This window comes from Oncorhynchus nerka, linkage group LG15, assembly GCF_034236695.1.
Source record: "Oncorhynchus nerka isolate Pitt River linkage group LG15, Oner_Uvic_2.0, whole genome shotgun sequence".
Lineage (NCBI taxonomy): Eukaryota > Metazoa > Chordata > Actinopteri > Salmoniformes > Salmonidae > Oncorhynchus > Oncorhynchus nerka.
The window spans coordinates 73,181,286-73,207,711 of record NC_088410.1 but is presented as its reverse complement, the minus strand read 5'-3'; the positions used below and the strand labels follow the sequence as shown (position 1 = coordinate 73,207,711).

The 26,426-nt window shown below is 43.0% G+C and overlaps 1 protein-coding gene across 2 annotated transcripts in view; it reads left to right on the top strand.

The window, feature by feature from the left end:
* The window catches only part of LOC115143271 (ephrin type-B receptor 2-like), a 156,523-nt gene extending 130,656 nt beyond the window's left edge, over window positions 1-25,867 (top strand). Inside the window, exons 6-16 of one of the 2 annotated variants that reach the window (XM_029683491.2) lie at window positions 11,771-11,895; window positions 12,897-13,059; window positions 14,068-14,176; window positions 14,456-14,520; window positions 16,233-16,346; window positions 16,505-16,752; window positions 19,219-19,434; window positions 19,734-19,883; window positions 22,555-22,748; window positions 23,628-23,783; window positions 24,553-25,867. In XM_029683491.2, the coding sequence (XP_029539351.2) occupies window positions 11,771-11,895; window positions 12,897-13,059; window positions 14,068-14,176; window positions 14,456-14,520; window positions 16,233-16,346; window positions 16,505-16,752; window positions 19,219-19,434; window positions 19,734-19,883; window positions 22,555-22,748; window positions 23,628-23,783; window positions 24,553-24,661 (1,649 nt within the window). In that variant the 3' untranslated portion in view covers window positions 24,662-25,867. Of the gene's footprint in view, window positions 1-11,770; window positions 11,896-12,896; window positions 13,060-14,067; window positions 14,177-14,455; window positions 14,521-16,223; window positions 16,347-16,504; window positions 16,753-19,218; window positions 19,435-19,733; window positions 19,884-22,554; window positions 22,749-23,627; window positions 23,784-24,552 lie in introns of both variants that reach the window. The other variant, XM_029683490.2, reaches the window with a different exon arrangement.
* The last annotated feature ends 559 nt before the right edge of the window (window positions 25,868-26,426 follow it).

The window sequence follows — 26,426 nt, the reverse complement described above, 5'->3', positions numbered from 1 at the left end:
TGCGTCTCTCACATGGATAGGGAGACTATTCCATAAAAATGTATCTCTATGGGAGAATGCCCTGTCTCCAGCTGTTTGCTTAGAAATTCTAGAGTCAGTAAGGAGGCCTGCGTCTTGTGACTATAGCATAGGACCATAGGTATGTACGGCAGGACCAAATCGGAAAGATAAGTAGAAGCAAGCCCATGCAATGCTTTGTAGGTTAGCAGTAAAACCTTGAAATCAGCCCTAGCCTTAACAGGAAACCATTGTAGAGCACTGGAGTAATATGATCAAATTTGTTGGTTCTAGTCAAGATTCTAGCAACCGTGTTTAGCACTAACTGAAGTTTATTTAGTGCTTTATCCAGGTAGCCGGAAAGTCGAGTAGTCTAGTAGCTGTAGTCTAATCTAGAAGTGACAAAAGCATGGATTAATTTTTCTGCATCAGTTTTAGACAGAAAGTTTCTGATTTTTGCAATGTAACGTAGATGGGAGAAAATCTGTCCTTGAAACAGTCTTGATATGTTCCTCAAAAAAGAGATCAGGGTCCAGAGTAACGCTGAGTTCCTTCAGTTTTTTTAGACGACTGTACAACCATCAAGATTAATTGTCAGATTCAACAGAAGATCTCTTTGTTTCTTGGGACCTAGAACTAGCATCTCTGTTTTGTCTGAGTTTAAAAGTAGAACATTTGCCGCCATCCACTTCTTTATGTCTGAAACACAGGCTTCCAGGAAGGGCAATTTTGTCTCATTGAAATGTACAGCTGTGTGTCATCCGCATAGCAGTGAAAGTTAGCATTTATGTTTCCGAATGACATCACCAAGAGGTTAAATATATATTGAAAACAATAGTGGTCCTAAAACAGAGCCTTGAGGAACACCGAAATTTACAGTTGATTTGTCAGAGGACAAACCATCTACAGAGACAAACTGATATCTTTCCGACAGATAAGATCTAAACCAGGCCAGATCTTGTCCATGTCGACCAGTTTGGGTTTCCAATCTCTCCAAAAGAATGTGGTGGTCGATGGTATCAAAAGCAGCACTAAGGTCTGGGAGCACGAGGACAGATGCAGAGCCTCGGTCTGATGCCATTAACTTCTTGATGCTACCCATCCCTTTAGCGGGATCATTTTCGTCAGCAACCGCTGAATAGCATAGCGCAACAGTCAAATAATATTACAAAAAAATATTCATATTCATGAAATCACAAGTGCAATATTGCAAAACACAGCTTAGCCTTTTGTTAATCCACCTGTCGTCTCAGATTTTGAAATTATGCTTTACAGTGAAAGCAATCCAAGCGTTTGTGTAAGTTTATCAATAGCATAGAATAACATTATGTACACTAAGCATTAAGTAGCTAGGTCACGAAAATCAGAAAAGCAATCAAATGAATCGTATACCTTTGATGATCTTCAGATGTTTTCACTCACGAGACTCCCAGTTACACAACAAATCCTTTTGTTCCATAAAGATTATTTTTATACCCAAAATACCTCCATTTGTTTATCGCGTTATGTTCAGAAATCCACAGGAAAGAGCGGTCACGACAAAATAATATCCATAATGTCAACAGAAAACAACGTTTTTTTATAATCAATCCTTGGCCGCTTTACTCTATAGCGCAAAACTCACTCTGAGAGCCCCCACCTATCCACTTAAGCAATGTGATCTTTCACGCTAATTTTTCAAAATAAAAGCCTGAAACTATGTCAAAACACTGATGACACCTTAGGGAAGCCATAGAAAATGAATTGGGTTGATATCCCTTTAAATGGAGGATAGGCATGCATAGGAACAGAGAGGTTTCAAAATAAGAGGCACTTCCTGATTGGATTTTCCTCAGGTTTTCGCCTGCAATATCAGTTCTGTTATACTCACAGACAATATTTCTACAGTTTTGGAAACTTTAGAGTGTTTTCTATCCTAATATGACAATTATATGCATATTCTAGTTGCTGGGGCTGAGAAATAGGCAGTTTCAAATGGGTACGTTTTTTAGCCAAAAACTAATTTATCACCTTCACAAGAGCAGTCTCAGTACTATGATGGGGTCTAAAACAAGAATGAAGTGTTTCATATACATTGTTTGTCTTCAGGAAGGCAGGGAGTTGTTGCGCAACAGCTTTTTGTAAAAGTTTTGAGATGAATGGGAGATTCGATATAGGCCGATAGTTTTTTAAATATTTTCTGGGTCAGGGTTTGGCTTTTTTCAAGAGAGGCTTTATTACTGCAACTTTTAGTGAGTTTGGTACACATCTGGTGGATAGGGAGCCGCTTATTATGTTTAACATAGGAGGGCTAAGCACAGGAAGCAGGTCTTTCAGTAGTTTAGCTGGAATAGGGTCCAGTATGCAGCTTGAAGGTTTAGAGGCCATTACTATTTTCAACAGTGTGTCAAGAGAAATAGTATTAAAAAACTTGAGTGTCTCCCTTGATCCTAGGTCCTGGCAGTGTTGTGCAGACTCAGGACAAATGAGCTTTGGAGAAATACACAGATTTAAAGAGTCCTTAATTTACTTTCTAATGATCATGATCCTTTCGTCAAAGAAGTTCATGAATTTATGCTGAAGTGAAAACCATCCACTCTCGGGGTTTACTGCTTGTTAGTTAGCTTTGCAACAGTATCAAACCTTTTTTTTTATTGTTCTTATTTTCCTCAATTAAGTTAGAAAAATAGGATGACAGAGCAGCAGTGTGGGATACTGCACGGTACTGTCTTTCCAAGCTAGTCGGAAGACTTCCAGGTTGGTTTAGCGCCATTTCCGTTCCAATTTTCTGGAAGCTTGCTTCAAGGCTTGGTTATTTTCTGTATACCAGGGAGCTAGTTTTTTATGACAAATATTTTTTGTTTTTAGGGGTGCGACTGCATCTAGGGTATTACGCAAGGTTAAATTGAGTTCCTTAGTTAGGTGGTTAACTGATTTTTGTAGGTAGGTGGAGGGAGTCTAGAAGGGCATCTAGGAATCTTTGTTGCCCGAGAATTTATAGCACGGCTTTTAATGATCCTTGGTTGGGGTCTGAGCAGATATTTTTTTTGTGATTGCAAACAAATATGAATATTAAAGTCACCAAAAATGTGAATATTATCTGCCATGACAACAAGATCCGATAGGAATTCAGGGAACTCAGTGAGGAATGCTGTATACGGCCCAGGAGGCCTGTAAACAGTAGCTCTAAAAAGTGATTGAGTAGGCTGCATATATTTCATGACTAGAAGCTCAAAAGAGGAAAATGCAGTCTTTTTTTTGTGTAAATTGAAATTTGCTATCGTAAATGTTAGCAACACCTCCACCTTTGCGGGATGCGCGGGGGATATGGTCACTAGTGTAACACAGTAAATTCATCAGGCTTAAGCCATGTTTCAGTCAGGCCAATCACATCAAGATTATGATCAGTGATTAGTTAATTGACTATAACTGCCTTGGAAGTGAGGGATCTAACATTAAGTAGCCCTATTTTGAGATGTGAGGTATCACAATCTCTTTCAATAATGACAGGAATTGAGGAGGTCTTTATCCTAGGGAGATTGCTAAGGCGAACACCGCAATGTTTAGTTTTTCCCAACCTAGATCGAGGCACAGACACGGTCTCAATGGGGATAGCTGAGCTGACTACACTGACTGTGCTAATGGCAGACTCCACTAAGCTGGCAGGCTGGCTAACAGCCTTCTGCCTGGCCTGCACCCTATCTCACTGTGGAGCTAGAGGAGTTAGAGCCCTGTCTATGTTCGTAGATAAGATGAGAGCACCCCGCTAGCTAGGATGGAGTCCGACACTCCTCAGCAGGTCAGGCTTGGTCCATCTAATTAGATCAGAACACGATGGATCAAAAGTTATTCATATTACTGGTTTACATCCTAAAAAAGGATAGTTGTTTTTTGCTGCATAACACACATATAATTTGTCTAACCATGTGATGTGGATCATTGTCAGGTTATTTTATATTTAAGCTTCAGTAACAAAAGAACACCATGGTTGTAATAACACTTTAAACAGGTCGTATGTAAATGTGTAGAATGTGTTTGTTTTGGGTCCACACTGGTAAGTTAATTTATTTCAAATAAACAGTCACAGAGGATTTTCTTCTGAATAACTGGTAAGGGCATAGCACTTTCCATTCAGCTTCAGGCAACTTTGATGTAAGGCTTGATCACACCTGTAGTGACTACTTCTATCCGTCATGCCCATTGTTGCTTATCCATTGTTCACTAGATATATCCAACACAATGTGGAAAAACAGAATGCTTCCCACCACTAGATCACATAACTAGACGTACGCTGGACGTGATCTCAACGCAGCCACCAATGTAACGTAAGAAAGTGAAAGCTGCAACAGGGACTTTAACCAGGGCTCATATGTGGCGAGGTGAGCTCTAACGGCCGTTGCCATGAAATCCTGGTAGGCCTCTGGGCAGAGGCAGTGAGCCTACAATGCTGACATATGCCTTGTTACAATAGGCTAAGTACATAACATGATTGACACGACCATAATAAATATAATGAAACGGCCTTGGAAGTGCCATAAGTGTAAGCCAACATAATTCAATATTTTACATGAACCTGTTTAACTGCATTGTTATGTCTTAATTGATCTCCAGGGGAATTTAAACCAAACTGTTTTTTTGTTGTTGCTGGTGTTCTGTTTCCCCCAATTTTTGATGAATTAATTTCCCATCATGAAAATGTATCCCCGTTCCCCAATCAAATACCTTCATCGATACCACAAAAAAAATGACATTCAGCTTTTACTCCAATCTGGCAACCCTCATAAAATCTGACATAGCACCAGTATCCCGAAGTATTAAGGGAAAACAAGCATAGAAAGAAGCATTGGCATTAATAACCCAATTTTAAAAACGTAAGGCTACTATTATATTATAAGTATTTTGATGACAACCTGGTTGATTAATAATATTGTTTTTTTAACGAGTTTGTTTTTTGAAAGATGTGGGACACAAAAAAAGGCAGTGTAGAACACCATTGCCCAAAATGCATTGCTCCAGTAACTTTCAAAAGATTGTTCTGAAGTTTGCCCCACAAAAATTACTTTTCCTATGAATGAAGTCGCACAAATGTGTGTATTTTCACACGAAATAAGCCACACAAAAACACATGAAATCTGCTGAAATATTTTTTGGTACATATTTGCTTGAATTGAGTGAGATTATGTTGGGAGGATCGCTTTCTTTGCCTCAACAATCTTAGTGTCCTTTCTTAGGTTGTCTTCCCTTTCAATGCATCATGTGACATTGGTGAGGTCAAAAGCATGAATCTCTGAGTGACATGCACATGTCTCTCCCATGATTCTCTCCGAGTTTGTATATTTTAATTGAGTTCAGGACCTTTTCAAGATGAGATCATCTTTTTTTTATCCTGACCATTGTGTCATATAGTAACTCCTTATCTGTTAATGCAGATAAGCAATGTATCAATGGGTATGAAAAGTTCATTTCTATGCAGTGTTACTACAACAGATGTTCTGTATCCAGTCTTTCAGTGTCCTGTATACAATAGATTTTCCAGGACAATAGTTTTGTATTAGAACATCTATCTTCTCAAGCCCTTCTGAAGACACCTTTTAAGGTCAACAGTGGCTTATCCACTTGACAAAGAGATTCATAGAACTCATTCAAGGACAATCAAAGTAGTAATAAAACCCACATTTGCAGTCCTTCAGATTCAGTGATTCTTCCGCACTCCTCTATTTCCCTGGAAAACCTGCTTTAGAAGCCAGATGCAGAAAATCTAAATAAACTAATTGTGGCTAGCCTAGAGCCTGTGAGTCAGAGCACTGAGGCTTATCCCTGTAGCGTACTGCTAAAACGATTGTCCAGAATGAATGACCAATCTGGGCCAAGCCCAGCAGTGTACATCTGTATTATTACAAGTGACTGCAGAGAGAGTCCCCACCCTGCCCCTCACCACTGTTCCCTCACTTCTCTCATATCTCTGCTTTGGACCTCTTGGGCGAGCAGAACTACTTAGCGGCGTGGTGTGCTTAGATTAGACCTATCCTCCCGTAAGGTTCTGCAAACGTTTTAAGCCCTTGGAGTGCCTATTTTAGAATTAGCTTATATTGTGTATACTAGTGCATTAAGGCCCCACTCTTTTCAAGCGCAGATGGTTTAAAGCTTGATAAACTGAAATCTTGCTTGTGTAGCTTTACTGCATTGGAAACTCTTTGGAGACGTAAAAACCCACAATCCATTGCAGATGGGGAAACAGGGCCGTCTGCCAGTGTGCTAAAAGTACATGCAAATACAGGCCTCTGCCTTTAAGAGCTCTCGATGTGCGGCTCGTAAACGGAGAGCATTCGGAGGGAGAGAGAGTGAAGGCAGCACCAACAGCCTGTTTAGAAGGCTGCCTGACTGCATAGTGGAGGAGCAGCTGGCTGGGCCCATTGGGAGAGACGGTGCTGTGGGGGAAACAGATTTTTACTGTGAAAGGGGATGGGAATTTACGAGTGCTGACCTGTTCTCGCTTCCTTCCCCATCCTCCCCCAAATCATAGCTTTGCTCCCTGTACCAGAACCTCAAATCAGAGCCACATGGTCATAGAGCACGCTGCACATAGGCAAGTCAGATATTCAAAGAGAAGTCCTAAATCCAAGTCACTTTCACAGATTCAACAGCCAAGATGAATGGTTGAGTCTTCTGTCTCTGCAACCATGTATTTTTCAGCAGACTTTGACATTTAATTTGGTTTTGGTTGTAATAGTACAGGGTTTTAAAGATGGGAAGGGGAACAAAGGGAGAAAGGGGAAATCACTCGAGGTGGCATTGTCTCTCCCAACCACAAACCCCAAATTGTGATTACTATAATAACTTTGCCTCCCACCCCTCGGAGTATGGCTCTGTAATGGCTGTCTGCCTTTTTTTTATGGTGGCTGTGGTCCAGGCCCACGTGGTCCTGCGCCCAAACTCAGGCTCTGTCCAGGCATGGGGGCCCTCTCCCCACCTGCTTTCCTGCCTGCCTGTCATCAAAGGCCAGCCTGGTTTCAGTCCACCAGCTCGCTTAATGAAGATGCCATCATGCTCAGAAGGGTGCTCTGTGGAGAACAGAATCAATAGGCTGAGCTGAAAGGAGACCAGCATTCTTAGGGGAAGACAAGGAGGGGAAAGAGAGGGACACATGCATGGGAGGGAGGGAGGCCATGCCCACCAAACGAGTGTAGCAGAATAGAAGAGAACAGAACAATAGCAGCAGAGATATTTATTTACAGACTGGGTAGAGGATGTCAATGGGATAGATCAGGGGGCTCAGTAAATTGCTTCTCCGTGTTTGCAGGAGTATGCCCCATTAAATCGCCATGGATTTAAATGAGTGGAAATAACTCTTATCCCCATCTTTGATTGATTATGGAAGTTACTAGGTGTTCAAACACAACAGTAAAATGACTATTGGGATTTTCCACAAATAGAGCCTTTTATATTCAGCTGCTGGGCCCAAGCCAGAGCGTTATGCTAGAATAGAGAACAAAGCCCCAATGTCTTTTATCAGATCCAAGACCTTGTATTAATACTGAGACTGTAACTTAACTCTGTGACAACAACAGGAGTTCTTCACATTAAACAGCACTGACAAATACTATTTACAGTAATGCACTACTTAGGGTTTCTCTTCTGAACCGTCCACAACCCTCCCATCTAGAGAGAGCTCAGTAATGTATTGAGTTACTTTCCAAACATTTTTGGATGTTATTCAGAATTTCTGGGCCTGGATGACCTTAAGATAAAAGAATAGAAACGTTATCTGTTCCTGATGAGTTTGTTCATAGACTCACGCTCTCTCGGAACGCTCCTTTGTGCTGGATGATTGCTCCAATGTGTCAGAGTACAAGCCTTGCCAGGAAAAAGTGAAACACCTAGGATTCTAGATAAATAGTCCTCGTCGCTGTAGCGTTGCAAGGAGCAATCGTTTGGAAAGCTGGAATGCTCCACCATGACTAGAATATTTTACTAGGAGTGATTATCACCCTGTCTCCTCGTGGCAGGGACTCTGCTGTTAGCCCTCTCTCTGCTGGAGTATCAAGTGGAAAATTATATAATTACTGCAGTACAGTCGACACGCTACACACATTTTTCCATAGCAGCAGTAACAGTAATGCTTCCATCTTGTTAGATCTCTGTTGTACTGTTTATTTTTTCCTCAATAGTTATTATTGGTGTGATACAGACATCGTGTTCTTCATGCTTCAGTCCGGAAGACGTCCCGTCTGTTAGAGTAAACCACAATGTTCTGCGTGGAAAGCTTTCATCTTGGCATGTGTACCATCCTCTGTACAATGAGACATGCACTGCCTTTGTCTGTATGCCCTGCCCGGGATTAGGTTACCAGAGATGGCTACACCTCTTGTTTAATGGAAATGCTATGCACAAAAAAGCATGTGGCATGCAGTCCTGAATATATGTACATCCGTAACGGGATACTTGTGAGTTCCCCGTAGAGTGACTATTTGCCTTTTATGATAGTAAACAAACTCAACGAACAGTGAGATTGAAGAGATGCCTGTGAGTAGTCTATTCTCCGGACTGCTTACTATATGCACTACCTCTGTATACACTACCTCTGTGTCTCTGTGAAGGGGATCATGTACGGTGTATTCGGAAAGTATTCAGACCCCTTGACTTTTTCCACATTTTGTTACGTAACATCCTTATTCTAATATTGATTAAATTGTTTCCCCCCCCCCTCCTCACTCTACACACAATACCCAATAATAACAAAGCAAAAACTGGTTTGTATACATTTTAGCAAATTTATAAAAAATTAAATAATGAAATATCACCTTTACATAAGTATTCAGACCCTTTATTCAGTACTGTGTTGAAGCAGCGATTACAGCCTCAAGTCTTCTTGGGTTTGACGCTACAAGCTTGACACACCTGTATCTGGGGAGTTTCTCCCATTCTTCTCTGCAGATCCTCTCAAGGTTGGAATGGGAGTGTCGTTGCACAGCTATTTTCAGGTTTCTCCAGAGATGTTGGATCGGGTTCAAGTCCGAGTTCCGGCTGGGCCACTCAAGGGCATTCAGGAACTTGTCCCGAAGCCACTCCTGCGTTGTCTTGGCTGTGTGCTTAGGGTCGTTGTCCTGTTGGAAGGTGAACCTTTGCACCAATCTGAGGTTCTGAGCACTCTGGAGCATGTTTTCATCAAGGATCTCTCTGTACTTTGCTCCGTTCATCTTTCCTTCGATCCTGACTAGTCTCCCAGTCCCTTCTGCTGAAAAAACATTCCCACAGCATGATGCTGCCACCACCATGCTTCACTGTAGGTATGGTGGAGGGTTTCCTCCATACCTGAAGCTTGGCATTCAGGCCAAAGAGTTCAATCTTGGTTTCCTCAGACCAGAAAATTGTATTTCTCATGGTCTGAGAGTCCTTTACGTGCCTTTTGGCAAACTCCAAGTGGGCTGTCATGTGCCTTTTACTGAGGAGTGGCTTCCATCTGGCCGCTCTACCATAAAGGCCTATTGGTGGCATGCTGCAAAGATGGTTCTCCTTCTGGAAAGTTCTTCCATCTCCACAGAGGAACTCTGTTGCTCTGTCAGAGTGAACATCAGGTTTTTGGTCACCTCCCTGACCAAGGACCTTCTCCCTGCGATTGCTCAGATTGGCCGGGCAGACAGCTCTAGGAAGAGTCTTGGTGGTTCCAAACTTCTTCCATTTAATATTGATGAAGGGCACTGTGTTCTTGGGGACCTTCAAGGCTGCAGACATTTTTTGGAACCCTTCCCCAGATCTGTGTCTTGACACAATCCTGTTTTGGAGCTCTATGGACAATTCCTTCGACCTTATGGTTTGATTTTTGTTCTGACACACACTGTGGGACCTTATATAGACAGGGGTGTGCCTTTCCAAATCATGTCCAATCAATTGAATTTACAGCAGGTGGAGTCTAATCAAGTTGTAGAAACATCTCAAGTATGCTCAATGGAAACAGATGCACCTGAACTCAATTTCGAGTCTCATAGCAAATGTTCTGAATACTTATGTAAATGTGATATTTTTGTTCTTTATTTTTAATAAATGTGCTTTTGTGTTTTTGCTTTGTCATTATGGGGTATTTTGTGTAGATTGATGAGGAAAAACATTTCATTTAATCAATGTTAGAATAAGGCTGTAACGTAGCAAAATGTGGAATACTTTCCAAATGCACTTTATGTTCATGGCAGAATCACAGGCCATCTTAGTGCAAATGCTGCAGGAGATGAAGCTACAGGCTGCCTATTCATTATCTGTAGACACGTTTATTTTAAGGCCAACGGCATATGGGGACATAGGCTCCGGGACCTCCCTGTTTAGACAGTATCTCATGATTAGTGTCCTCGGATGGAGGCTTCTGTTGGGATCAGAGGGCATGTGAGGCAAGGCTGACTCACTGTTGAGAATGAATACGCCATAAAACCGCCTCTCCGTCATCATGTCTTAGAGCACACTGGTTTCTGGGAGCTGCTTCGGGCTTTACTCTACAGTACTGAACATGTGTATTTTAATCCAAACCCCATCTGAAAGGCTCCTTTGTGGTGTGGTAGATAGCATCAGATATTACCAGAATGTTGTTACATGAACTACATAAAATGAACACTTAGATTTATATATGAGATATTAACCACACACACTCCCCCAGATTCCTTGATAATGGTGGGAGGGGCCGAGGGAGGGCGGGTGGGAGGGGTTTCCAGTCAGTGGATTTTCCAAGGAGAGCACGTGCCGGTGGAGCGCTTTATGGCTGGAACTCTGGGGAGCCACTGTGCTGCTGGCTGGGGGCTGTGTGTATGCAGCATGGGACCATGGGCTGAGGTTGGGGCCCGGGGGCCCATAAATCCTGCCCTCCAAGCCCCAGACAGCGCTTTTATCTCCTGCATTAGCTTCGCTGTGACCCACGGCACCATGCACTAATGTTAATGGATGTATGAGGGCGCGTGGATAGCATGCCCCTCCCTGACCCTTTAGCCTTACTAAAAGAAAGTTGCAAGTCTGGGCCTTTGGTTTTGTTAGACTAAAGGCAGCTTACAACCCTACCCACTCATCACTCATTTCTGGCTCAATTACTTCTGAAAGGATCTGGCTTATTGCTACACTGTGATTACCACATGTAAATGCTATAATTCTCTATATCTGTCCACCATGACCATGACTCTTGTCCTTGCACTTTCAAACAATTTACTGATGTGTCTGAAGTTGTCATCCTCCAAAAAATATCTGTAAACATAGACCTCAATTACAAAAATAGAAGGCTGGAAAAACTAAATGGCGATTGTGTATGGCATACTTGTGGTTCTGATGATTTTCTCTGGTTTTATGAGCCATACAAAATGGGCTTGCTCCACAATTTGTCCGGAGGAGGAGGATGCGGCCAGGGGAATGATTGCTAGTCAGACACAGACAGATAGGGTCCTCACACCCTAACAATGTGGGAAGCACAGATGAATCATGGAAATAATACAAAGTCAGTGCTGGAAAGTCCCTTCAAATTATGTATGTGGTTTAGTCAGAGGTGTGCCTTTTCTACATGCAGCCCAGGATGATAGAAACGAATATATCACTATCACTGTTACATAGCTCAGTGAAGTAGGCATCTGTTTGATATCTGTTTGATGAGATTTTATGATTCGGATGTATGATTGGGAACTAATCACAGTGACTGAATGTTGTGATTCTGAATTTGTATGTGTTATGCACTTTCCTTCTTTCTCTCTGTCTGTATATCTCTGTCTCTCTCTATCTATCGATCTCTCTATCGATCTATCTCTCTATCGATCTATCTATCTCTCTGCAGCTCCGTCGACAGTGTCCATCATGCACCAGGTCAGTCGTACCGTGGACAGCATCACTCTGTCCTGGTCTCAACCAGACCAGCCCAATGGAGTCATTCTGGACTATGAATTGCAGTACTACGAGAAGGTAGGTACCCACTGCACACTACCCATTAACAAACAGTCTGCTCTGTCTCACCTCCATATAAACAGACACACACGTAAAGACACCGTTGAGTGTGTCAGGCTTTCTTTCATCTCAGCGGGGCTAAATAAGGTATGCAATGACTGTAAAATATATCTCAAATTTTCTAGCACATTGAAAATAAGAATGTTGGAGTCCAGAACCGCATGATCACGGTGGGAGTCAGGCTGTAGCTTCTGAATCGAACATACAACTTCTGCTCGATCACTTTCAATTCTAATCACGGTCGGTCACTGGGAAAGGAAACTGCTCTCAGCCCTCCAGTCAGACCACTAGGGATTGATGGAGAGATATTTGCGTTTGAAACAATGCTGTGTTGACTGCCATAAAAACAGTATTCAACAGACAGACTCCTCAGAATCAGCATACTTTCTCAGAAGAAACACTCCCACACACAGATACGGGCAGAGAAGAGCACACACACACACACAAAGTTCATTTAGCAGTTCTCTGTGACTGCGCGCCACTCTGCTCCACTTTTTAGTTTAATTCTATTCTCAGATGCTGCTGAGGAGAGCTGTCAAAACAATTGTCTCGGCCCCTGCCGCGGCTCAGATCTCGCAACTGTGCTCACGCTGCTGACTGATTGGTTGAAGGCTGCAGCCGGCACAGTTTTAGCCTCCTCTTCCAGACAGACCTGTCAGCTTTGTGGAGAGAGAGAAGCGGTGTGGCAATGAAAAGTTACACTAATCGTCCGAACTCACAACCCAAACAAACTAGCAGACCTGAAACTGCCATCCCTTCTGCCTATGGCTGTTGCGTTTCATTCTCTCTTCATTCTGCTTGGTTAAATAGATACACCAGTGTTAGAAACATTTGAGTCTGTATCCTACTTTGCACATCAGCCTATTTTTATAAGGCACTAAGTTAATACATGTGTATGGTAATTGTTCTGTGGATGGCACTGATTTGTATTTCTCCCTCTTTCCTTAATACTCTCTCAGGACCAGACCGAGTACAACTCAACCATCATAAAGAGCCAGACCAACACAGTGGTCATCCGCGGTCTCAAATCAGGGGCAATCTATGTGTTCCTGGTTCGCGCCCGGACCGTGGCCGGATTTGGACGCTACAGTGGCAAGCTCTACTTCCAAACCATGACTGAAGGTGAGGGTACAGACAACATTCCCTCAGCTCAAATAGAGCATAGAGAGATGCAGAGTTATCACATCCCATGCATGGCCCGTCAACCTAACATGGACCATTACAACATGGACACAATGGCCCAACAGACACAAGGATGTGGATGGGGAAATGGTCTGAGATGCAAGACAAGACAAGACAAGACAACTCTCTAACAATGTGTACACCCATTGTTCTATTTAGGATTTCATTCATTATCTTCTCAGCAGAGCTCATGAGTCATGTGAAACGTATTTTTTACCAATGAATAAGATTATTCATGTTATGTATGAATGCAGATATTTTCTGTAGTATACTGTACTTTATTAGCGGTAGACTATCATCAGTCACAGATCAGGTTAAAGTGTATTAATCTGTATAGAAGGACTCTGCTGGGCAGACTAACTTCTACCCTGGCTCAGCTAATGCTGGCTCCTGGCTCCCCTGGCCTGGATAATGTCAGCGACCTGGGTGTTCTCTAAACATCTTATTACCTGCAGTGCCGATGGCCATCATTAGCCTGATCTCTGCTCTCTTCCACTGCAAGCAGCCAGCACACTGCCAGACAAAGGAGAACCCAGTATCGCAGTAGGCTGCATACAGTACAGTACCACCACCATGGGACACAACCCTCCCTATCCTCAGACCTCTGAAAGAGCAGTCAGGACCTGAGATGGTGTAGTGAGATTGTGTGCCTACTGCCATGCTGGATTCCCTGTGTTTGGCAGCACTCTTGAGGGAAGGGAGCTGGGTCTCTCCCAAAAATGATCTCTCAGTTCCAGATGAGCGGGCGACCATATTGCGGGTATCTGAATGTGCTCAGTGGGCTTTGGAGAGAGGTCTTGTGCTGCCAGCCAAGATGCCCATTGGTCTCCCCAACCGTCTGTCTGTCTGTCTGTCACCCACTGCTCTCTCCATATGCATTAGTTCAGATGCCTGGCCCATATGTTTCAGTGTGGGATGGTGTATTTGTGTGTGTTTGTCTAATCACAGAGGAGTACAACACCAGCATTCAGGAGAAGCTGCCTCTCATCATCGGCTCTGCAGCTGCAGGTCTGGTCTTCCTCATCGCAGTGGTTGTTATCGTCATCGTCTGCAACCGGTGAGTTATTCCTGCTCCAGTCCAGCCAACCAATGCTGCCTGCGACCCAACGCAAAAACAGTCAAACAAGCCAGCCAGATTAGACACATTCGCTTTAGTGGTTGTTTTCCACCCTACTTCGTTACTGTACTTTAATGGGTCCTGTGGCTTGTTAAGGTGGGGTTTATAGTTTATAGGCTGGTTGTGTTTAGTGGTCAGCTGTGGGGTGGGTAGGCCTGGTACATAGACCACACCCCCTCTCTGGGCCAGCGCTATAGCTCTTTGTCTTTCTCCCAGGAGGCGTGGCTTTGAGAGGGCAGACTCAGAGTACACAGACAAGCTGCAGCACTACACCAGCGGCCACAGTGAGTAACCCAGCCCTCACTCAAGAGTGTCTGTTTGCACCTCCCCCACCATACACACACTCTCACTCATGCTCACACACCCAAACGCACACACACCTGTCTCCATGGCTACCTGCTCACGCAGCAGCCTCCATGCCTAACGTTCAACCCTCTGCTGCCTCACACACCTGTCTCCATGGCTACCGGCTCACGCAGAAGCCTCCATGCCTAACATTCAACCCTCTGCTGCCTCACATACCTGTCTCCGTGGCTACCACCTGACACGCTAGTGTCCTTGGCTACCTCCCAACCTTGTGCTTCTTCTCACCTCTCCATTGGTAATCTTCTCTCTTGTTTTCCTCAACCGTCTTAATGCTAGGATTTACTCACAACATAACCTGTGTACAAGTGTGTGTTCGCTGTAGGGTCTCATTTCATAGTCAACTGATTCCATTGTTGTGGAAATAGCATTTAGCCTTCTTTTAGCTTGTTAAGTTCATTAACACGCTAATACCACACACACCATTTGCCATTTTTGAAAAATTCAAAGGAGATTGTGAAGGAATGGCCTTTATTAATCATTTTGTTTTCCATGTAAAGCACGTTGGCCCAGAGTTCCATGATATAGAAATAAATCTTCAAGATGTAGCCAGGCGCGGTGATTTAAACTAGTTTGGCTCTCCCTGGGAGCTTATGGCTTATCGTTTTCTCCTCCTTCACTCAGCTAAACAGAAATGCTCTGATATATTTAGTCTGAGCTTATTTCAGTTGTATTTATTTATATATTTTTCTATTTAGCTCTTCCGCTAGTCAGGCTTATCAATGGAGACAGCTTTCCCATGTGTAATCAATAGTATCAGGTTGCAGTAAATGCTGTATTTACAGAACTCATTTTTGCCTGGGTGTAATTCAGTGAGGAGTATTGCCAGAGAGGCTGAGGGCATTTCACAGCTATTAATATCATTCCACTCCCCTGTGTGTGTTTTCATCCCCACACTGATGGTCACAGTTATACTGGCTGTCCTCCCCTATATCAGGTGGTCTCTGCCATGTTCTGGTGGGTGGTCTTTGGATTGCGCCATAGTTTGGGAAGAGATAGGAGGTTCTGACTGGGGATTATTTTTTTTGCCTTAAAGGAGAATCTCCATCTGTTCCTAAACACTTCTTCAGTTCAGTCTGCTATGCAGGATTCATGACTCTTCTATAAGCAGGTATCTCAGCTTCGCTGACTGCCTGTGCATGAACACAATAACCATTAAAGAAGCCTCAGGCCAGATGTGGAAGTGAGAGTCAGAGTACTCCGATTTAAAACCTGGGACAGTTAAGTCCCTAAACATTTAAAGGCCACCTTAAGCCAATTTACCTGGTGTCAGAGCTTAAGAGAGACAATTTATTTCCTGGAGCAGAGAGTGATACTGATATAGTGTCTGGCTGTCTCTCCTGGGTGTTAATGGTCTGCTTTGACTCTGGAGCTGATACATACATTAACCTGCCTTATCACTGCTAAAGACTACCTAGAAATGCCATGTCATTGCGCATTGATTATTACAGTCCTGAGGCCCCAAGCCAAACCTACCATTCCTCTACCTTGTACTAACACTAACCTTTCTGACTCATAGTAATACACTGCATTGGCTACTCAAACTCTGAATGTTAAAGGCAGGCAGAGTTTGTTTGTGTGTGTGTCAGAACAAAAAATTACATCGGCCTCTTCTTTTTCCAAGTGACTCCAGGAATGAAGATATATATTGATCCGTTTACATATGAGGACCCCAACGAGGCGGTGAGGGAGTTTGCTAAGGAGATTGACACTTCCTGTGTGAAGATTGAGCAAGTCATTGGCGCAGGTAAAGAGAAAGGCCAGTCATTTTTTACAAAATAATGATTTTGAATGCTGTCTGTATTCCAATTAATCATATTTTGCCTCATCATTTTAATGTTTGTAACCTCTGTCAGACATCTCCTCTCATTAACTGTCTCTCTGCCTCTATGTTGTGTCTTGTAGGAGAGTTCGGGGAGGTATGCAGTGGAAACCTGAGGCTCCCAGGCAAGAGGGAGATGTTTGTGGCCATCAAGACGCTGAAGTCGGGCTACACAGAAAAGCAGAGGCGGGACTTCCTGTCTGAGGCGTCCATCATGGGTCAGTTTGACCACCCCAACGTGATCCACCTGGAGGGTGTGGTCACCAAGAGCGCCCCTGTCATGATCATCACTGAGTTCATGGAGAACGGATCACTGGACTCTTTCCTCAGAGTGAGTTACACTGTGTTTGTATCTGAGTCAAATATTAACACTAATGGCTGTGCAGATAAACAGGTAGACACACAGGCACACACAACCACACAGGCACATACGCACACACACTCTGGGAAATGACTGCTAAATACACACACTAATGCCAACCCATCCAGGTTAAAGTGAATAACATGCAGAACATTAATCATATGAGTCTCCTCTTTACTTAGCATAGTGTCCACCACAAGTCCTTAGAGAGATCATTCTCTACCCAATCAGGCTGCGGTCTTAATGCTCTCTGAGGGTCTGTCTAGTCCAATTATTGATTTATACTCTGCTGCAACTTGTGCTGGCTGTTATTCAGCATTTCCCCTTGATCTCCATGTTTGACTACAGTAAAAAGTACAGTACTGTAGCTCACTATAGGCACTAGTGAGGAAGAGAGTCCAGCAGTTCAGTTCAGTTATGCTCTCATTCTGTATTTATCATACTAACCCACATTCACTCCTTCTGTTTGAGTCACAGAGAAGGACAAGGACCTATGAACTTATAGTACCTTCTACATACATTCCAGATATCTAAACTCACCTCATCCTTTGGGAGGGTTTCGACTGATTAGCGCTGTAAGAAGAAAACATGCCAGCTTTCAGAGAATGAAGTTGGCTTGTAGGTGAAAGGCTGCTGTCTGTTGTCAGCCAGTCCTGTGCCGTCTGTCTGTAGTATTTCAGCTGAACGGGAGCATGTGACTGTGTGTCCACAAGCTTTCATATCCTCTAATTGGACTCATTGTCAGTTTGAAGTGAGTGAGAAAAAACTGAGTAGGAAAGAGCTAGGGATTAATGGAAACTGGGACATGTCTGATCTTCACCAAAATAAAGGATTACCATTTTTCTTATTAGAGTTACTTCACTGTAAATCTATTGTGAGTGAATGATTAAATATGGAAAACAAATCAATTCAATAAGGGCCAAGGGTTTCATGTTTGATATGAATCACTATGTTTATGTTTGTAAATGTCTGATGTTTCTACTGTGTCTATATGGATAACACCTCCCTCCACCACCTCTGTCCTAGCCTCGTTGTCACTCCTCATCACATTGGGATTGTCTACCTCTACATAGATCATACTGAGTAAGGCTTTCACGACTCAGGGCAGAAAGCACACTGACAAGTGTCAGCTCTGAGCTATGGGAGGATATTATAAACCTGAGACGTAAACTTTTTTTTTTTTAAATCCTGCCTTTAAAAAGGGATCCAGCCAGCCGCCTGTCAGCAGACTGCTGCTCTGTCTACTGCTGGAGAAGCAAAACATGAACTTTATTAGCATTCTGCTTCAAACCTCTGACACACTGTGTGCCAACTCACTCTTGAATTTGATGGGTTGTGTGTGTATGTGTCTGTGTGTTTCTGTGTGTTAAGCATATTTGACAGCACATTGTATTCCAAGCAACAGTGTCACTGTGGCATCTCACTGTGACAGCTTTTGACAACATTGTCTGAACACGTCAGCGCTTTAGAACATGGCGCTCTGTGAAAGAGGATGGAGCAGCAGGGGAGACCACCTTAGATGGGAGCTGTCAGCTGAAGGATCACCTGGTGCAGCCCCCTTTTCTATGAAGCATCTGCAAAGGAGAGAGGACTAGATCAATCACAGCTAATAGATGGATGGAGACAACAACAGGCAGAGGAAGTATCAAATGCTGGGGGGCCATATAACGATCAAAAAGAAAGCTTTCTTCAGAAACATCATCTCCACCATTATGACTAGAATTGGGATTGAGTCATAAATTGCACAGAGCATGTATTAGCCATAGATCTATATGATATAAATGATGCCTCTCTCTGTCTGCTAACCCGATCCAAATTACTTTGGTGGAAGAATCTTCCCAATTAAAGTATATGCAAACACAGTGCAGGGATGCAGGGATTATGAGGAGCTGTGTATTTATTAGGGAATTCAGCCTCATGAATAATGCATAAGACTTAATTGCTGTGGTGCATGAGGTGCATGAGGAGCTGATGGACGTGAGGAGAACTCCTTGCTCTGCTAATGAGCAGCGAAGAGTTCAGAGGAGACTCAGAGACACAGGCATAGAGGATCTGGCTAACCATAAACTGGGAAGATCCCTAGAGGAATACACAGCTGGGCCTAGTCCGTCTGTGGTCCATCTGTGTCCCCACCCCATCCCTGTCAGTCCACGCTCATACTCTCTCATCTCTCGTCATGATCCTCCCGGATATTCCCTAGTTGATCTCTGGTCCTCGTGGTGGGTGGTGAGGGTGCAGGTGGAGGCACAGCTGCAGCCCAGATCCAGACACTCCACATGTATGGGGTAAAGCCTTGGCCAATCCAGGGAGAACAGCTGCAGCCTGCCAGACCGAGCCCAGCCCTGCCTAGTCTATGCCATATCTATTCAATCATATCCCACAGAGGGATGTCTCAGACCTGGGGATGTATCATATTGTGATCCTTTTGTTTTGCAGCAAAACGACGGTCAGTTCACAGTGATCCAGTTGGTGGGCATGCTGCGTGGCATCGCCTCTGGCATGAAGTACCTGGCCGACATGAACTACGTCCACCGCGACCTGGCCGCACGCAACATCCTGGTCAACAGCAACCTGGTCTGCAAGGTGTCCGACTTCGGCCTGTCCCGATTCCTGGAGGACGACACGTCAGATCCCACCTACACCAGCGCCCTGGTGAGTACCATGACGTCACCGCACACACTCACACATATACATACACACACACACACCTCACACACCACATTACCCATCATAACAAAGGCCCCTCACCTGTCCCTCTCCTCCATTTTTACGGTATTCCATGTCACACACATCCACTCCCAGGAGTTTAGTTATATCCATCTCCCAGTTTGGATTACAGAGTATTGTTGCTGTGAATAATATCTCTCTGCAGAGCCAGGACACTGTGACGATCAGGTTTCCGTCTCACTTCCCTCTATAAGGTCGTTCCCTCATTGTGTTGTGTTTCTCAGGGAGGGAAGATCCCTATCCGATGGACAGCCCCTGAAGCCATCCAATACAGGAAGTTCACGTCCGCCAGTGATGTCTGGAGCTACGGCATCGTCATGTGGGAAGTCATGTCCTATGGAGAGAGACCTTACTGGGACATGACCAATCAAGACGTATGTATTTATAGACCTATATCTGTATATCATTTGTCAAACAGAACCACTTTAAGCATGGTATCAAATGCTTAAAAATCATTTCGAACAACGTCTGATTATTCCTGAATGTTATTCCTGAATCCATTTTGTCATGGTGGTTCTCTTCCCATGGCTAAACAGCAGCTTTCGAACCCGGGTTTAATATGAAAGCCCCCCAGTTACCACAGAGCGATAATAAGATGATTTGGAATGCAAGGCAACGCTCCGCAGACTATTCCTGCTCTTGACTGGAGCCTTTGTTTCCAGGCTCCCTCTGGGTGGTGGAGAAGAGAGCAAATTATGGGGAGAGAGATAATGAAAATAGTTTCAAATTGAAAGTGTGAACACTAATGCGCTAAGAGGGACTGAGGAGCTCGACGGTTATCTTATTATGGGCTCTAGATAGTGTTTCTACTCCATCTGGGTCTTGGTTGGGAGGGAGGCCTCTGAATGAGATTAATCTGGGCCTGAATGGAGCTACATAATGGTGGTGATAATGAGCAGGGGATCGTGGGTCCTTGTCAGAACCCTCCTCTGGGCCGGTTGTTCCCCACTCCTCCCTGATCCCTCCCCCATTTTTTCACATTTACATTTGAGTCATTTAGCAGACATTCTTATCCTGAGCTACTTACACTCCCCCCACACCCTCTCCCACCACCAACAACACCACTGGCAACTCTGTCAGACTAGACCTTTTTGGTATAACAATGACCATAGAGTTGGCAAAACGTAGATATTTGTATAGCAGGAACATTACTGTACACAGTTTCTAAAGGCCAGACTGACTAAGATTAAATCACTGCTGGCACAGTCTGCATGGATGTGGAGAGCCATTACTATTAGCCTGATACTTTACTGTGATGCTTAACTGGTACAGTAAGTATGCAGCCAAGCCAAAACCTTTAAAAAAATATTGTTTTTGTTAACTTCTTTGGGACTGGGGGGCAGTATTGAGTAGCTTGGATGAATAAGGTGCCCATATGCATAGAATATGCATATCATTAGTAGATTTGGATAGAAAACACTCTGACGTTTCTAAAATTGTGTGAATGATGTCTGTGAGTATAACAGAACTCATATGGCAGGCAAAAACCTAAGAAAAAATCCAACCAGGAAGTGGGAAATCTGAGGTGTGTAGTTTTTCAAGTCATTGCCTATCCAATATACAGTGTCTATGGTGTCATATTGCACTTCCTAAGGCTTCCACTGGATGTCAACAGTCTTTAGAACCTTGTTTCAGGCTTCTACTGTGAAGGGGGAGAGAATAAGAGCTGTTTGAGTGAGGTGTCTGGCAGAATGCCATTAGCTCAGTCATGCACGTGCCCGTGAGAGTTAGCTGCGTTCCTTTTCCTTTCTAAAGACAAAGGAATTGTTCGGTTGGAACATTATTGAAGAGTTATGATAAAAAACATCCTAAAGATTGATTCTGTACATCGTTTGACATGTTTCTATAAACTGTAATGGAACTGTTGTCTGAACTAAGTGCCTGCGCCGTGTGAATTTGGATTTGTGAACTAAACACGCAAACAGAGGTATTTGGACATAAATTATGGACTTTATCGAACAAAACAAACATTTATTGTGGAACTGGGATTCAGTGCATTGCGTGCATTCCGATGAAGATCATTAAAGGTAAGTGAATATTTATAACACTATTTCTGAGTTTTGTGACACCTCTCCTTCTTTGGAAAATGGCTGTATGTTTTTCTGTGACTTGGCGCTGACCAAACATAATCACAAGGTGTGCTTTCGCCGTAAAGTCTTTTTTAAATCTGACACAGCTGTTGCATTAAGGAGAAGTTTATCTATAATTCCATGCATAACACTTGTATCTTTTATCAATGTTTATAATGAGTATTTCTATAATTTGATGTGGCTCTCTGCACTTTCACCAGATGTTTGTTTGAGACAATGCATTTCTGAACATAACACACCAATTTCAAATGAGGTTTTTGGACATAAAGATGAACTTTATCGAACAAAACAGATATTTATTGTCTAACATGGAGTCCTGGGAGTGCCATCCGGTGAAGATCATCAAAGGTTAGTGATTCATTTTAAGGCTATTTCTGAGTTTTGTGACACCTCTCCTTCTTTGGAAAATGGCTATATGTTTTTCTGTGACTTGGCGCTGACCTAACATAATCTCAAGGTGCGCTTTCGCCGTAAAGCCTTTTTGAAATCAGACACTGTGGCTGGATTAACGAGAAGTTTATCTTTAGAATGGTGTATAATACTTGTATGTTTGAGGAATTTTAATTATGATATTTCTGTTGTTTTGAATTTGGCGCCCTGCAATTTCCCTGGCTGTTGTTGAGGTGGGATAGTGTCCCACATATCCCAGAGAAGTATAATAATAATAATAATGCTTGCAGGATTATGTTTTGTGTGTGGGCATGTGTTTTTACTTGTGTAACACTGCTATGGTTTTATCTTTCAGTGCATACTGTTTTTCAAGAACATAGTTCTCATTTGAAATCACTGAAATATTAATCAACATGTTAGCCAAATAGCACTCTGATCATAGAAGAAGTAGTTTGTGAGAATTGTGAGAGGATGCTCTCCAATAGGATTTCTGTCTCTCTCCTCTCCCTTCTCCTCCTTTTAGAGCCTCATAGCAACCCTTAGAGATCTGTGTCTCCCCCTGCAGGTGATCAATGCCATAGAGCAGGACTACCGGCTGCCCCCCCCCATGGACTGCCCCTCGGCCCTGCACCAGCTCATGCTTGATTGCTGGCAGAAGGACCGTAACAACCGGCCCAAGTTCAGCCAAATTGTCAACAACCTGGACAAGATGATCCGCAACCCCAACAGTCTGAAGGCCATGACCCCGCTGTCTTCAGGGTGAGTGGAACACTTAGCATGCTCTCCTTAGATCTCCGTCAGTTTATCTTTCTATTAGTCTGTCTGTCTGTCTGTCTGTCTGTCTGTCTGTCTGTCTGTCTGTCTGTCTGTCTGTCTGTCTGTCTGTCTGTCTGTCTGTCTGTGTATTAGTGTGTTTGAGACGAGTGTCCCTCTGTCTCTCCTTGCCAGTCATCTCAATATTCAGGACTGTGTTCCAGTATTACTTTCCTATTTCCATAGATACTATATAATCCAAAATAATTTAATGCATCTGACCTCAAAGATGGGAAAACACTTTGACATTTCAAAGGACATGATTCCTTCAATGTTTTCAATTTTGGGTTACAGTTTTGATATTCACGGTACAATTTATTTCTACCGAACATTGTGTCTCCTGTTTCTTTTGGCGCCAAGTGGTTATGTAAATAAATCCCCTTTGGTTTGATAGATCAAGTAATTTCCATGAATGCTTTAAGCAAATCATGATTTGAAACAGTTACACAATTTCAAAATAAAACATTTCCAATCACATTTTCTCTGGGTGTCAGTTTCCTATGAATGTTAAAATATACTGAATTCCGTATATCCTACTCTATATTTACATTGTTGGTGCTGTGTGGAATAGAAACACTGTGTGGACACTGGCACTAATCCTGCCAGTATCCATCTGTTGTCCTCAATTAGAAAAATAATTTTCTTCAAAATCGATTAGGAAAATGTCCACTGTTACTTTCTTTTGTCCTGAAGGCTAGGTTATTGACTAGTCTATTGTAGGCCCTCCACTATTGTGTACTGTACTGATTGCCATCATAGAGGTGACAGAGTACTGACACTGTCTCTAAAGCTGTGTTTGACTCTTTGTGTCTGTGTCCCCTCCAGTGTCCATCTTCCTCTCCTGGACCGCAGTGTTCCAGACTTCTCCAGCTTCAGTACTGTGGACGAGTGGCTAGATGCCATCAAGATGGGCCAGTACAAAGACAACTTTGCCAATGCTGACTTCGCCAGCTTTGATGTGGTTTCCCAGATGACCATGGAGTAAGTGCTGACCCTAGACCTGTGTTTCTGATAAGGATGATAAGGATGAGGAAGAGGTGGGCTATTCCTTGACAGTATCATACCTTAAAGCCTGGATGACGGCCAGGCTCAGCCCCTGGCTCATCATAAATATGCCTCTCACTGTATGTCATTAGGAGATAATAACTGTGCAGCACAACTGCTCTGAGCTAGAACAGAGCGTAGAGACTCTGGCCATGTGGCTGCCAGGTTTCTTATACAACAGTTTAAAGAAAGAAAAGATATAGGAGAATTAACAGACATTGTGATGTTTAGGAATACATTCCTGCCTCAGTAGACTTAATAAAGACATCTATTAGCAGATAGACTCATTCAGATGTCTGTTTAGTAAGACACACATTACTCTGCTCATTGTCTCTTGTCTCTATATCTCTTAATATCCTCCTAAGGTCACGTCGGATATCAGCACAATTCTGTTTGAAATTCTTTTCCAGCCACAACACTGGTTACAATACTTTCAAAAATAAGGCTCATCAGTCCATGGAGTTAGGAAGCAAAAAAAGACCATTGTCTCCTGAATGGAAGAAGTTGTTCAACAAACAGAGTAATTACTGTAAACAGTCATGCCTTGGACTGAATTAGGAATTTGGCAGACTGGGGGCCAGTATTTAGCCTTGATCTAACTTGTTGATTTTACATTGGCTTATGCCATGTGACTTGTGCAATAAAACCTGTTGTGTCGTCTGTGATGGCTTCCTCCTGACTCCTGTGGTTGTGTCTCCTGCCACAGTGACATCCTGAGCGTGGGCGTGACGTTAGCAGGCCACCAGAAGAAGATCCTGAACAGTGTGCAGATGATGCGTGCCTCCATTAACCAGATCCAGTCTGTGGAAGTTTGACCATCCAGAATGGAGCAGAGGAGAGCAGATGAGAGGAGAGCAGATGAGAGGAGAGCAGAGGAGAGGAGAGCAGAGGAGAGGGGATTGTGATGCAGGGCTCTGGGTTCACGGATGGAGTGGAGGTGTTTTTGCTTGACTGTGAAACATGTCTTCCTACAAACTACCGTCCTTCCACGGTCCCCTTTTTCAATCCCTCTCCTGTCCTCCTCTATCCCCTCATCCAAAGTCCCCATAACCTTTCAGGATCAGCTCTGAAGGTTTGTGGCCAGCAGGTCTACATGACCAGACATCAATCAATGTGGCCAACAAGGTTCCTTCTTGGAACCAGGATCATGAGAGGTTACTGACCAGCGACACATTTCTACTTCCATCTTCCACCTCGTTTTTTTTTTACGGTGAACTTTTTTCTTACATTTTTTGGTTTGTTTGATTTAAGAATTTTGTAAATAATTTTGTAAAGAAAAAAAAGTTGAGAAAACTCAAAAGGAGTCTATAAGTATAGATGTAAACTAGGTGGACTGACTAGAAAGACTACCCTTTAAAAGGGCAACAGACAAGAAGACAATGAAAAATGGGAGATTTCAAGACCATCACTTTCAAAAAGAAACTGAAATATTATATGTTTTTTTTTTTTTTACTTCAGAAACAGGAAACAAACATAAATCTTTGCTGCCTCCCCAAAAGCAAACAGCAGAATAGACTGAGGAACTTGATCTACACTCCATGGTTGACTTGGGAGACAAAATAGTGTGAGCACCATGGAATGGACATCTTTTGGCAGAAACTACTACCATGAACAACCAACTTATAGCAACACTTAAAAAATTAAAACAAAATACCTTTTCTTGTTGAAGATTTTCTCTCACCATGCTTCCTCTCACCGTGGGAAAGTTTATATTTTTTCAATGAAAACATCACAACCTGCCAAATGGAACATCCTCCCTGTGTACCTCAGATGATGTCATGATCCTGTACATATCAGATGCACTTGACAATGGGACTGTGATGTCATCACTATGAGCCGGACATAGTTACTAAGACCTGGAAGTGATGGATTTAAATAGTTTCTTTGGGTGACTAGAGGGAGGTTTTTCTTTGTTATTATTCATTTAATTTTCGCAAAATGTTAGTTGTGGATTTTGAAGAATCAGTGTAATAAACAGCAAACATACAGTACTTCCTCCATGGATGTATGGAAAAAAATGACATATTATGGGTGTTTTCCCTATAATGTTTACATAGGAGGGCACATATGTTTTGGTTGTCACATTATCTGCACTCTTAGAAAAACAGGTACTATCTAGAACTTAAAATGGTTCTTCAGTTGTCCCCATAGGAGAACCCTTTGAAGAACCCTTTTTGGTTCCATGTAAAACCCTTTCCACAGAGGTTTCTACATGGAACCAAAAGAGTTCCACCTGGAACCAAAAAGGCTTCTCCTATGGGGACAGGACCATTTTGGAACCCTTTTTTTCTAAGAGTGTAGAGTTTACCCCCGTGTTTTAAACTTCACTGTGCGTGCGTGTGTGTGTGTGTGTGCGTGTGTGCGTGGCTAAATGTGCTCTGTGTTACAAAGCAACAGCTCCCAAAGCTGAAGGGCTAGTGTTTGATAGCATGCTGAGTTAATGATTGATTTCACAGAGCTTTGATATGTTACACTTTACAGAACACTGTCCTGTAAAGCGCTTGGATTTGATACACTTTACAAAATATAATGTGCTTACATTATATTTAGCTTTTTTTTTTCCAGATTCTTTTTTAATTT